General features: G+C 35.6%; 1 protein-coding gene across 12 annotated transcripts in view; it reads left to right on the top strand.

Annotated features, from left to right (window-relative positions):
* Positions 1–13,048, top strand: part of LRP1B (LDL receptor related protein 1B) — a 553,237-nt gene that overhangs the window by 506,435 nt on the left and 33,754 nt on the right. For 11 of the 12 annotated variants that reach the window (XM_080600673.1, XM_080600668.1, XM_080600675.1 and 8 more), the window contains 4 exons: positions 650–766; positions 2,244–2,417; positions 2,964–3,089; positions 8,342–8,506. In XM_080600673.1, coding sequence (XP_080456799.1) covers positions 650–766; positions 2,244–2,417; positions 2,964–3,089; positions 8,342–8,506 — 582 coding nt within the window. Of the gene's footprint in view, positions 1–649; positions 767–2,243; positions 2,422–2,963; positions 3,090–8,341; positions 8,507–13,048 lie in introns of those variants that run through there. The other variant, XM_080600678.1, reaches the window with a different exon arrangement.

Genomic DNA, 13,048 nt, shown 5'->3' with positions numbered 1-13,048 from the left:
TTAGTTATTGCCTAGAGGTTGAGTAGTCACATTGTTTTCTGTCTTTTATACTTGTTTGTACTCTCACTCTCTCACTTTTGCTCTCTTTCCATATATATGAGTGTAAACACATTTGTGGATATTGCTGCTTAATTCTTGCAACACTTTCAACCTAATTTAATTAAAATAATCTTATTTTTAGTTCTGTAATAATTACTATGTATGAAGTTTTGGTGGTAACAAATACATAGTTAGATATATATTTGTGGAAACAGTATAGATTCAGAATATAGCGTCAAATGTGAATGCTTTAAAGTTCCTAACATGCAGTCACGCTAGTGCTATTGGTTAGAAATCTATTGACAAAATAGTTTTTTTTGTTGATAGAGAAAATGACGGGATTAGATCCTATGTTTATATTCCCAACTGGTAGATATCCCTACTTGCTGAGGTACTGACCTTGGATGTGTAAGTTTAAGAAAGTAAAAGAAACCAGTTGACTCAAGGAATGTTTAAGCTGCAGATATTATATTTTATTCCTTGGTTTCCAAGCCTGTATTTTCATTGTCATCTTTATCACTGGAATATGAATGATAGAAAACTGTAGATTTAATAAAAAAATTTTAACCTTTATATACTTGGTTGAACTTTTTTTTTTTTTTCTTTTTAGGTCTTGTAGTTGATCAGTTCAGTCAGCGTTTGTTCTGGGCTGATTTTGAATTATCTGTTATTGGAAGTGTTCTTTTTGATGGTTCTGATTCAGTTGTGTCCGTGAGCAGTAAACAAGGTATGAAGAGGATTTATGTAACATGATTTCTGTTTTATTGGGCAAAAATTTTACTATACTGAGAAACTATGTAAGAAAAAAACGTTCACTGTTAAGAGCTAATATTCATTGCTTTTTGTAGATAATACTTTAGATATTATCTGAACAAATACGTATTTAAGTTTTTTAATAGTCTGATAAAGTTACTTTAGGGAAACAAATACAGAATTATACGTGCAAATTTCCAAGACTGTTACCTAATAGTTAGCTTAGTTACTATTAAATACCACTGTGAGAAATATTTTTGTAGCCTCATTTGAATTTGCATTGCAGCAGGAAGACCTTAACTAGTTAGAAATTGGAGCTTTCGGCATTGCATAGGAATTGTAAAGTTCATAGATCATAGAGTCATAGAATATCTGAGTTGGAAGGGACCCACGAGGATCATCAAGTCCAACTCCTGGGTTGCCAAAGGACCACCCAAAAAATCAGACCATGTGTCTGAGAGCATTGTCTGAATACTTCTTGAACTCTGGCAGGCTCAGTGCTGTGACGACTTCCCTGGGGAGCCTGTTCCATAGTCCAACCACTCTCTCAGTGAAGAACCTTTTCCCGATATCCATTCTGAATCCTACCCTGTCACAGCTTCAAACACTTCCCTTGGGTCCTATCGCTGGTCACCAGAAAGAAGAGATCAGCGGCTGCCTCGCCACTCCCCCTCATGAGGAAGTTGTAGACTGTGATGAGATCTGACCAGGGTCAGTTTGGGAGAAAAAAAATTAATTTGGCTTTCCAGTCAGTTAACAATCACAGAATTCTGCTAAAAGAATGTCAGTTGGGAAAGTTTCTTTCAGAAGAAAAGAGATTCTGATCAAGCAAACTTTGCTTTTAAACAACTGCATGTTGGCTTTTCAATAATTTGATGATATATGTAACATTATTTTGTGAAATTTTAGTAGAAAGAACATTGAAGACTTCAAAAATTTGAAAGCATGCTGAGGAAAGCTTAGTTGGCAGTTGGTATTGGATTTTCATTGGGATGATATTACATCTGGTGCTAGAGAGCATTTTAACTACCAGTCTGGAATTCACCAGAGGCTTCTGGAAGATACTAGCTACTAAAAATGAGGAATTGGTAGAAGCTTTGCATTTTATTTTGCATTTATTTACCATAGTTATGAATTAAAATATGTGTAGTATAAAAGGTAGTCTTTCATCAGCTAGTCTTTCCTGTAGGGTTTCCCTGCTTCTCAATGTTCAACCATTTTCTGAGGTTGAAAGCTAATACAAAGCTACACATTTAGTTGCTCATAGTATGGAAAGAATTCTTTTTAAGAAGATTGCTTTTTAAAAGGCAATCTTTGTGGGTAAAAACTGCACACACTGAATAATAATGCCTTTTAGCTTGTAATTACAGTGCAATATAAGTTATTATTAAAATAAAACTGTTTACTATTTGTATATGAATATGTGTTTGTGTGTATTATTTTTATTTAAGGTTTACTGCATCCACATAGAATTGACATTTTTGAGGATTACATATATGGAGCAGGTCCTAAAAATGGTGCATTTAGAGTACACAAATTTGGCAAGAGCCTTGTAGAATACCTAAGTGTGGATGTTGATAAAGCAAAAAGTGCCTTGATTTTTCATCGCTACAAACAAATGGACTGTGAGTAAGCATAAATACTTAAAACTAAATATTTGGCAAGTTCACCTCAGAAAAATAAACCAAAACCTTAAAGTAACCATCAGCTGTAGAAATGTAAAACATATCTTGGTTGTACAAAATGAAAATAGATTTAGTTATATTTCTTTATATAAGTTAAATTTACGTTTCGATGCCTTTTCTTTCATTTGAAGAGACATTGGACAAGTGCCTGCCTTGTGTACCCACACTGTGAATGGAATATAAAAAAATTAGAAGAGAGCTGAATACAAATGAGGGTTTTTACTGCATATTACCAATATGTTTCTTATTGATGGAGTAAATTCTATCATGGTCTGAATCAAGCACTGCCATTTGAGTGAGTGTTCACTGTCTTCAGGCTGTTGATATTCTAGAAACTGGAAGTGTATCAGAATTTTGTGATTATTTACTTCTTCCCAGTTCTCTAACACAGGATAATTCTATGACAAAAACAAACAAAGAAAAAAAAAACAAACAACACTGCCACCACCAAAAATAAACTTTTAAATATTTTCTTTTCTGAAACAGTGCCTAATCCATGCTTGGATCTGACATGTGAATTCATCTGTTTACTCAACCCTTCTGGTGCATCATGTGCTTGTCCGGAAGGAAAATCATTGGTTAATGGAACATGCATTGATCAGAGCCTTTTAGGTAGGTATTGAAAACTGTGAGAAGCAGGAAATGGTCAATTTTTTCATAGCAAGAGTTTAGCCTGTCTGTGAGTCAGAGTTTTGTTATTTTATGTTGTTCATCATAAGTATTACATATTTGAAATGGAAACTAAATATGAAAAAGCATAATGCCTGATTCAGAAAACTGTTTATATTCATCAAAATAAAAACGAGCTTTCCAGCTGATTTGATACAAAATTATATTTAAAAATGGATGTGTATACATTTTGACCAAAAGAGGTTTGAAAAGGTCAAAAGTGTTTTGGATTTCAAATTAAACTAGAGACATTCATGAGAAAAAAATAAAAGACCCTCAAGAAACAGCTCTGCTTAGGCTGCAACAATGGTTAAAAGGCAGTAAGAGCAACATAGCAAATTATAATGAGTTTGAAGCAATAGGAAAAGAAGAAAAAACAACTGAAATATTTTTATCTAAAATGACCTTTTTTTGGTAATATCTAATAATCTCTAAAATCAAAACAGAAGAAATTTAGACTTCATAGTAAAATAGCTACTGATTTCTTGCTCTCTATATATACATTTTTTTCCCCATAAAAGAAGAGTGTTAAGTGCTCTAAAATTATTCTACTGTATTTAAGGCCAAACCTAATGTAGTTATACAGCTGAAATGAATTCCTAATCAGCTTGGATTTTAAAAGGTTCTAGAAATCACAGGATATGGTTTCTTTTGTGTTTGAGAAGTCAGTGACAGAAAGTATTAGTATACTATACAAGATCTGTAACTTTTAAGACAGATCTATTTAAATACCCTTTGTCTTCAGAGAGAATCCACAATTCCTGCCCCTCCAAGTATCAGCTCTTTGTTCATCTGAGATGGAAACCTTTCTACCTGACTACTTTTGACTTGTCATCAGAAGCCTGAAATGCTTCAATAAAATTTATTTTTCTGATGACACAGTACAATCTAAAAATTATTTTCAATGACCCATAGTTACTACTTAGCTGTCTAACCACTTTAGGGCTCTTGCTCTATTTCTTGTGACTATACCCCCAAAACGACTCAAATTCTGGTTCATTAGATTGTTGTTGATTTTTAACCAACGAAAATTGAGGTGAGTCTTCAAATTCTGCATAACAGAATTGCCTTTCTGTAAGTCTTGATCCATTGAATTGATTTTTCTTCATAAGTACTATGTGAGGAATTCTAAAGTGGCTTTCTGTAAGACTGAATCCAGATTGCTCCAGACAGCTGTTTTACCAACATTTCTTACAACGGCTGAAAAACAGTTTGGGGGTTTAATTTGGCATTCTCAAGCTAGAGTTATTGCAATATACATGTGTTGTATCATTCAGAATGGTCTGATAATAAAATGAAAGTGATTTCCTGTGAGTTCTTAGATAAACTTCCATCTCTCTTTTCCCAAGCAGGTTATGACTGACAGAGCACAACTTTTATGTGTGTGTGTGTGATTTATTTCTTGACTGTAGCAAGCCCAACTTTTTCAATTTAGAAGCTACTCTTTAGATTTCATATTGGTAGAGTACCTCTTCATATTTCTGAGAGACCACTTGATTTGCATCCATCAGGTTCACTGTATCTAATTGCCTGTAGAACAGTGATGCTAAATATGTACCGAGAGGATGGAAATGTAGAGACTAGCACTGGAGGAAGACAGTGTGTATCACAGCTGAATGAGTAAAAGTAACAGAACACTTCCAGGAGTTCAGTATTCTGGGGGTGAATATTTATCACTTTTCATTTTAAGAAGGGAATATTTATGCTGTCTTGACTGGATGAAAAGCCAGAGAAAAAATTGTAAAGACTCAGATCTGACATTGCTTCTGAAGAGAGATGAAACATTAGTTTATCACGGTGTTCCCTTCAGCACATTTCTGGGATGACTTGCCCACTGTGCAAGAGTGGAGGCAGACCAAGTGCTCTGGCTGGGAACGTAGAGGTTAATCCCTGTATACTTTCTTTTTCACCCACAAATTCTGCCTCAGGGAGCTGTACTAGCCAAAGCTATAGCAGTTCATATGCTAGCTTCTTGATTTCTGTCCTGCTTTCAGATTGTTTAGATACCAAATAAAACAGTGTAAAACACAGACGTCTCCTTCTGGTTTGAAAAAATATTTGATTACAGAACTATTTTCTGTATTTATAGAAAGGTATACCATTGAGAGTGATATATCCCAGAACTGAAGAAAATGGGTTAAATTAAAGCAGGTGTTAGTTTCTTCTCACTGTGCATCCTTTTTTTAGCCCTTTCTCTTTCACCTAGGGTTGTAAACCAAATGGATTTTTTAAAGCAAAAAAAAAAAAAAAAAAAATCTGAAGGGAAATCAAGGTCTTTCATACAGCATTCAGACAAAATTCAGAGGTTACAACTTGTTCTAAAAAATCTAATAGATATTAAGACTCTCATCTGGAGAGACAGAAAAATTTGCACAACCTTAGCATAACATTAGAACTCTGTACTTTCTCCCTAATAGGTGCATTCAGCTCAGGAAAGTATGAATTATGCACTTCTCTTTAGGATAGTCAAGAACAAATACTTTTGTGCTCCATGAGATGATTATTTTCCACTGTTGGAAGGGAAACTTCTTGTGCCAATGACTATCATTCATTAACCATGTGCCTCATCTCTCCATTTAGCTGGCTAGTCTGGAAATCAGTGGATATTTCAGAGGAAAAAAAAATAGCAAAAAGTAAGATTCATTTTTCTCAAGAAAGAAAAGGTTGTTATAGAAATGCCAATGAAAGATGTGTATGTGTGTGTTTGGGGGAGAGGGATGGAACACAAAAAATTGGACAAGTGAAGGAAAAAATATCAGTGAGATTCAGAATGCTTTGTATTGCTGCTTTTTCAGTGTTTCTTCTGTGTAAGATTTTACTTTCAGTTAGAGGAAAGAGGCAAAGAGCGCAAATAGGCCATAAATTCATTAATTTTTCTGTCAAATAGTCATATCAGGAAGAAAAACATAAGAAAAACCACAAATCAAAGTTACTCTGATCTTTATTGAAGATGTATTAAGATTGATTAGACAAATCAAGGCAGCTGAAGAATAAGTAACCAGGCTAGAAGAAAATAGATAAAATTACATGACCTGTAACCCTTTACATTTTTTCATGTTAGATAGATTCAGTAGCTAGACTGGAAGTACTATAACAAGTGAAATTATTTACTTCTGACATTTTAGAAGTGAAAAGAACAGCTGAGAGGTCTTTGAGTCCAAGTTCCTGCTAGCTCTAACTAGTATTGGATTGACTCCAGATAGAAGTATTTCTGATTTATTTTACTTTGCTTTGTTCCAGAAGTAAATGCATATTACAGATGTTCTCAACTCTTTTCTCTTGAGGCCTTTATTCACTAATTCAAATTAAGAGTGTTCAGCTTTTTATAACAATTCTTCTGTGTTTCTCTCCTGTATTGTTTTTTTCTTCCTGTTTTCTCCTATGGGATCATTCTGATCTTGTCTCGCACACAAAGGCATCTGATCCTCTTTTGTACTTGGCTGATGTGAATCAGCAAGAGTAATTTGACTCTTGTATTTACTTTCAGACAACAAAACAGCAGCATTAAAAGCCCTATACTGTTAAAGTCTAACATAGTATCTTTAAACTGGATTATCCATTACATCTTTCAGTCCTAGTTTGTTGTTTATTTAAAAGTCCAAAATTATTGTGGTTACTTTCCTTCATTTCATATTAGATTTGTATTTAAACTCTTGAATTCAAACTGTTGAATAGAGAACAAAACCAGTAGCAAATTTTAGTAATCTCATTATGATGGAAAATATAACAACTTTTATGTTTTTCCAGGTTAACCATTGACCATTGCATAAAGTTTTAACGTATATTGCATTTAAAATGTCTAAGACGTGAATATCTACGTTTTTGAAAGGCAGTTGGATTAGAAATCTTCACTGTGGGCAATTTTTGGTTCAGTATATTTTCCTGAAAATATGAAGGCATGTATTTCTCGGTGTGATTACAGTAACTTTGAAGTTTGTAGTTCATGTTTCATTCTTATAAATATGCATTATGATATTTTATTATTCTGATGAATTAATAATGTCTGTCATAATTGATTTTTTTTTCAAATTTTGCATCTTAACTCTGCAGAATTGGTCTAGAAGAGAACTATAACTGATGTTTTTAATGTGCAATCAGAAAGGTTCATAAAAATGAGCACTTGTCTGTACTGTTGCTCAGTTTTTACTAAGCTCTGCTCTATAAACTCATGACTAATGATAAGTAAAACAGATAAGATAAGCAAAACAAAAATAGACCTTTTCTCCAATAAGTTATGCCACATTATCCATATCCAACTTCTATAATGAGTCACTGAAGAATGGTTCATGGAACATCAAAGGATTTAATGAACCACCTAAATAAATAAAATACTGAGGCATCTTCAAAATTCCAAGTACAAAGTAGCTTTGTTACAGTAGATAAATATATATAGGGTAGATACCAAAAAATGAAGAACATATGGTATTTAGTATTGTCACTGTAAACACCTGAAGTGATGTAGTGCCACTCAGTCCTCCACAAGAACTTTGAGGTTTGTTGTCTAGTTTCAGCTTAATTTGAGAAAAGTGCAATAATCAGGCAAGGAAATAATATATCTGAAAACATGGTTTAAGAGCAACAAGTTAGTATGCAAACATCAATTTATGAGGAGGATTTAAAGGATGACTAGTTTCCTTTTAAATATTTTGGATAAAGTTTAATTAAGAAGGGTGTTAATAGAGTGGAAGAGAGATTAAAAAAAAAAATCAAATAGGAAAAGGCAAGCCACATTACGCTGAGGTCACCAGAAGACAGGGAAGTTTTCTGAGATCCCACAGATGAAACCAAAATTCATTTTTTCATTTCTTAAACTAAGAATGATAGCTTCAAACAAGAATTCGTAATAACTGCTGTCCTCAGGAGGTCAGTTTTCATGTCGCATCATTTGGATGAAGCACAGCTAGCTGCCAAGCAGACGTGCCCGTGCCGGTACCTTGGTATGATACCAGGCTCCAGCCCTGCTGTACAGCTCCCACTGCCTCTGGAGATCTTAACAGCCTTTCCAGTGGGGGCTCACGGTCTTCTAAGGGTGTCTTTTTTCTATGATAAGTGATATATATATACATACATATATTTATTTATTTATTTATCCACGTTGACAGAGATCAGTAGCTCCATTTAAAATATGAACAGGCTCTGTTTTGCCAGTCACGTGAGAGGGAGTTGTTGAAAACAGTTGTGTGCTCTTGCTACAGATGATACCTGCAAACTAACCTGTGAAAATGGAGGAAAGTGCATTATAAATGAGAAGGGGGATCCCCGATGTCACTGCTGGCCAAGTTACTCAGGAGAAAGGTGTGAAACCAATCATTGCTACAATTACTGCCAGAATGGAGGAACCTGTGGAGCCTCTCTCCTTGGTAAATATTTCTGAGCAGCTTTATATTATTATACCTACTGTAATTTAAGTGTTTGAATATATGTCTAGCTTGTGATTTCTTAATCTTTGTAACTTCTTTCCTTTGTTTGTACTTACATTCTGTGACATATATCAGTATATACTATACATATCCTTTATAATGAATAGTGCTTTCCTTTCATGTATCTCAGTGTTTTGGCAAAACTAAACTACATCCCACAAAAGCAAGCATGTAAGTATTCAGTGTAAAGACACATACTGAGGTGTGAAAAGGGAATTGTAAATTGTAAGGTCAAGTCAAATCACATCTGGAAAAGCCCCATACATCTTGTCCTCTCTCTATCTCAGTTCTCCTGCTAAGGACTTAGGTGTTACTGGGCATACATGTCAAGTTGTTTCTTTGAGCTACAAAGCGGTGTGACTTAAATTTTCCCAGTATCTTACTGGAATTCACAAAATAGGCATTTTCCTAATCTAATTCTCAAGAAGAATTGGTTGATCAGAATTCAAATCCTTTGTTTGCCTGGAGGAATTTGAAATCACATCTCTTACCTCAAGGAAGAGTATCCTAACTGTCAAAATGTGCATATTTGGGAATTGATCTATGTCCCTAACATGTAGGCTGTTCTAGGTTGTATACTTCAATTAAATAGTTTGGGCTAGAAAGGGAAAGTGTGTTAAGAAGTACTCTAAAATTTAGTAATTATGTGAGAAAGCAGAAGATGAATTCTATTTTCTGTTCCAAGGAACATTTAAATATTTATTAAAAACAGGACAGCTGGAGGAGGAGTTTGATGTCTTGTCTCTTCTCAGAAGCCTGTCAGGTGCTGCAGTAGAATCATTTTCTCCTTTGTGTTGAAATGACCAACATTCTCGTTACTGAAAGGGAAGTACAGGCACCGGACTGTAGAAGAGGAGTTTGTGTCTGTTTAACACAAAGGGACCTCCCTGTAATGCAGAATTAATCTTAGTCTCTGTGATAGAGGGGGCTTACATCTTAATGCTTTCCTCAACATTCTTACTAATTTAGCTTATATAGTTTAGTAACTCAGTTTCACTTACTATACTGGCTTCTGTGGATCCTCTTCTGATTTACAGACATGTGGTAGCAAAAATCCAAGTGAATCCAAACCTGGTAATTTGTTGTATGTTAAACAAATGATTTTTCAGTTCTGAGTGTTTGAGGGTTAACAATGTTTTTCATCGTTAATATTATTAATAATGACTAAATATTAGAAAATAAGAATTACTTGCACAATCAACTTGAAGTTGATTAATTGTACTTGAAACTGCTTCTAACAGCTAATGGAACTACTGACACAAATGATAAGCAGAGATTTGTATCAATTTAGTGAGATCAATACACGTTTAGTGAGGACATGCAAGTGAATGAAAGACAGTCATGGGTGATTTAAATGATGCGCAGAACTTCACTCTCATCTGAATAGAGGATATTTACTCCCACATCTTTAAATGTCTGGCATTTAATTGATACTTTTGTGGGGTTAAAAGGCTGTATATAACTAGTAACTTAGCTCCTATAGCACAGCTCAGTTCTGAATCCTGGACCTTGGGGTTTTATTTTTCCTTTTCTTTTGGCAGTTGGCAGTAGCCATAGGGCTCACTCACCTCCAGCAACTTGTTCTTTCTTTACCAGGCAGCTAGCAGTTGTTGTGCTCACACAGCTATGCTATAACCTGGATTTTGAATATTTTTTTTCCTATTAAATCCAGCATCTGAAATCTCTCAGTCTTGCTGAAATAATTAGTGTAGTACGTTTGGTCACCAGTGAATAAATGAGAGATATGAGTGTATTATACAATATACTTCTGCTGAATTGTTAATCGTGGTCCCATCTGCTACAGAGGGCCTGGAGATGCAGACGTTGTCCTTATTTCCTCTTGGTCTCAAACAGGATTACGTGCCTATACCAAAAATGTATTAGGAGAGCCAGCTTGGATGTCACCACAGTCCACATTTCAATGTTCAGTTGCCTGATTTTGGGAATCTGAACCTTTAACTGCATCAGAAGTTTACTGTACCAAAATTAGCCAAAGCATGCCAAGCCTTTATTAGCTAAAGCCAACACAGTACCATTCCTGCTCATTACTAATGGAGACCTGGCTATTAAAATTGCAGCTTCTATTTGTAAGCAAAAAGAGAGCATCTGACTCCCATGTCCTTACAATGTCAAAAGTTCTGATGACTCTTACTGGGCATACCTGCTTATAGGAGTAGTATTCTGCAGTGCTCTGTCCACTTTCCAAGTTTCATTGAATTTTTAATAATCATATTTCAATTTAACCAGATTTCCCATCTGCCATGTCCAATTCATGAGGGTAGCCATGCCTTGAAGCCTGTGCCATAACTTTCATGTGCTGGAGACATGGAAAAAAAGACCATATATCTTTCTAAATCAAAGTGACTCCATCCAGCATTCCAGATAAAATTTTCAAATTGATCCACATCTCATTTTCCTTGCTTGCCTTGCCCCTGGACCCTGTAAATATTCTATTAGGAAGAAATCTCTATTTCTTATCAGACTATATTTCTTATCTATATCAGACAATAAATTGTGTTTTCCTGAAACAAACTAACATGTCAGTGAGATGTCCCTATGTCCTCGTTTAATCTAATCCATGGTATACTAAAGCCATTATATATCTTACAGAGTGAAGCTAAACTGGATGCCCCTAAGGCATTGAAAACTGTAATTTATTAACTCAACAAAGCTTAATTCCTTAGGTGTTTTTTCAGCAACTCTTCCTTCTTTCCAGTTGGGTATACCACTGTGCTGAACATGTTACTCAGTCACTGAATTCAGTCAATGCACTTTTAGCTTCAAGGGTTGCACATACCATTCACATTTTGGACTGAGGGTGTGAAATCTGAAGCAGACCAGCATTCATTTACTTCCTTCTCATCATCTCGGCCTTCCAGGCAGAGTTGATCTGCCTTGTCAGGTTCATACGAGAGTCATTAGTGGATAGGATTAGTTTATCCTTGCACATTGCAACACATAGGAATACAAAGGTTCTTTATTACAGGAATTCCTCTGCTTTTCATTCATGGCTGTAGAACTCAAGAGCAGGCATTATATTATGCCCAGATTTCCAATGTTACATCCTACCAGGTTGACCTGTCCGCTAGCCAAAAGTATGGTACATACTGTTTTTGTTTGTGTGTGTAGAGAATTCTCTTACAACTGGAAAGTATAAAATTTCCGTTTTAAGTCAGCTCAGTATCATTTTAATTTTACTGCTCAGTTCCTATCTGTGCATACCATGTTCCTAACCAGTTCCTCCTAATGCAGCTTTTGATCCATTATACAATTGTCTCACCAAACTGTCCTGCTAACTGTTGCAATCGAGTTTCACATATTTTCCCAATTTTTTTTTTTTTTTGGTTCAAAGTGATGCAGCATTTTTCTTCGGAAGTTGGAGCAGCCACGTGTGTGCTAGTGCCTATCTAGATCCTACCTGCAAAATATAAATGACCTGTGATAATTTCAGCTTGCTTTAATCTGTCTTTTGTAGAAGATCAGATTGCCCTTATCCATTTTCTTATATTATCCAACTCAAATAGCCTCAATGGAGTCAATCTACAAGTGTTCTACACGCATGCCCTTTGGAAAGCTTAGGGGCTGTGAGGAAATTTACAGGGCAGTGCTGCAGAGTGTGTGCCTCGGGGCTAGCACCGGTGTGAGCAGAGGCAGCTGTAGATGGCGATGGCAGACCATCAGCATGCTGAGCGGGAGTCGGGGTAGAGTACACAGGGACCACTTAGCAGCTCTATTTCCACCATTTCCCAGTTTGAAGGAGTCAGTTGCTGTCTATTATTTCTGCCACAATGGGCTTATGGAAGAGCCCCTGTGAATTTGGGGTTGCCGGAGGCAAAATCTGGACTTCTTGATGTGGTATTTGCTCATCCAAGCTGCCGTGGTGCATGCCTCCTGACTTGAGGGAAGATGGTTCGGTTGCATACTGCTGGTGTTTGCCCGGAAGCCTCACAGGGAAATGAGCTTCTGCAGGAGCCCAGCTGCTGTGAGGTTTCTGTAGGACTTGGGAAGTTTCTTTGTTGTTGGGAGTCTTACTAGAAAACCAAGGTAGATACATCCTGAAAACAGATCTTTCATCATTTTCCGATAAAAACAGAATGACGCAGCATATAAAATACACTTCTGGCAAATGTGTGTGTTCTAGTGAACGTGTAAATTCTGCTCTCTTTCACTACCTAATATATAATAGGAATGTGATAAGCAATTAAGTAAATTGCAGAGTATTACTCATTTTTTTAAAACATGATAGTGCTAAATCTTTGCTAGATGTGGTAAATTGTAGAACCTCATTATCTGCACACAAATGTTAATTTGTTAAACAAATCCCACTGGCAATTCAGGGATTATTCACTGTTGGTTTACTTACTGCTAAGCCTTTTGGCAAATTCCTATGTGAACATTATATAGCTAGAGATTGGGGCAGCTTTAATTAAAATTTTTAAGTTTATGACAGTTGTATTGAACTACAAAAATTGAACAAAGAAA

Source organism: Anser brachyrhynchus (genome assembly GCF_964034855.1).
Source record: "Anser brachyrhynchus genome assembly, chromosome: 7".
Classification (NCBI taxonomy): domain Eukaryota; kingdom Metazoa; phylum Chordata; class Aves; order Anseriformes; family Anatidae; genus Anser; species Anser brachyrhynchus.
The sequence above is the reverse complement of the archived record's forward strand: the minus strand, read 5'-3'. Positions and strand labels throughout refer to the sequence as shown.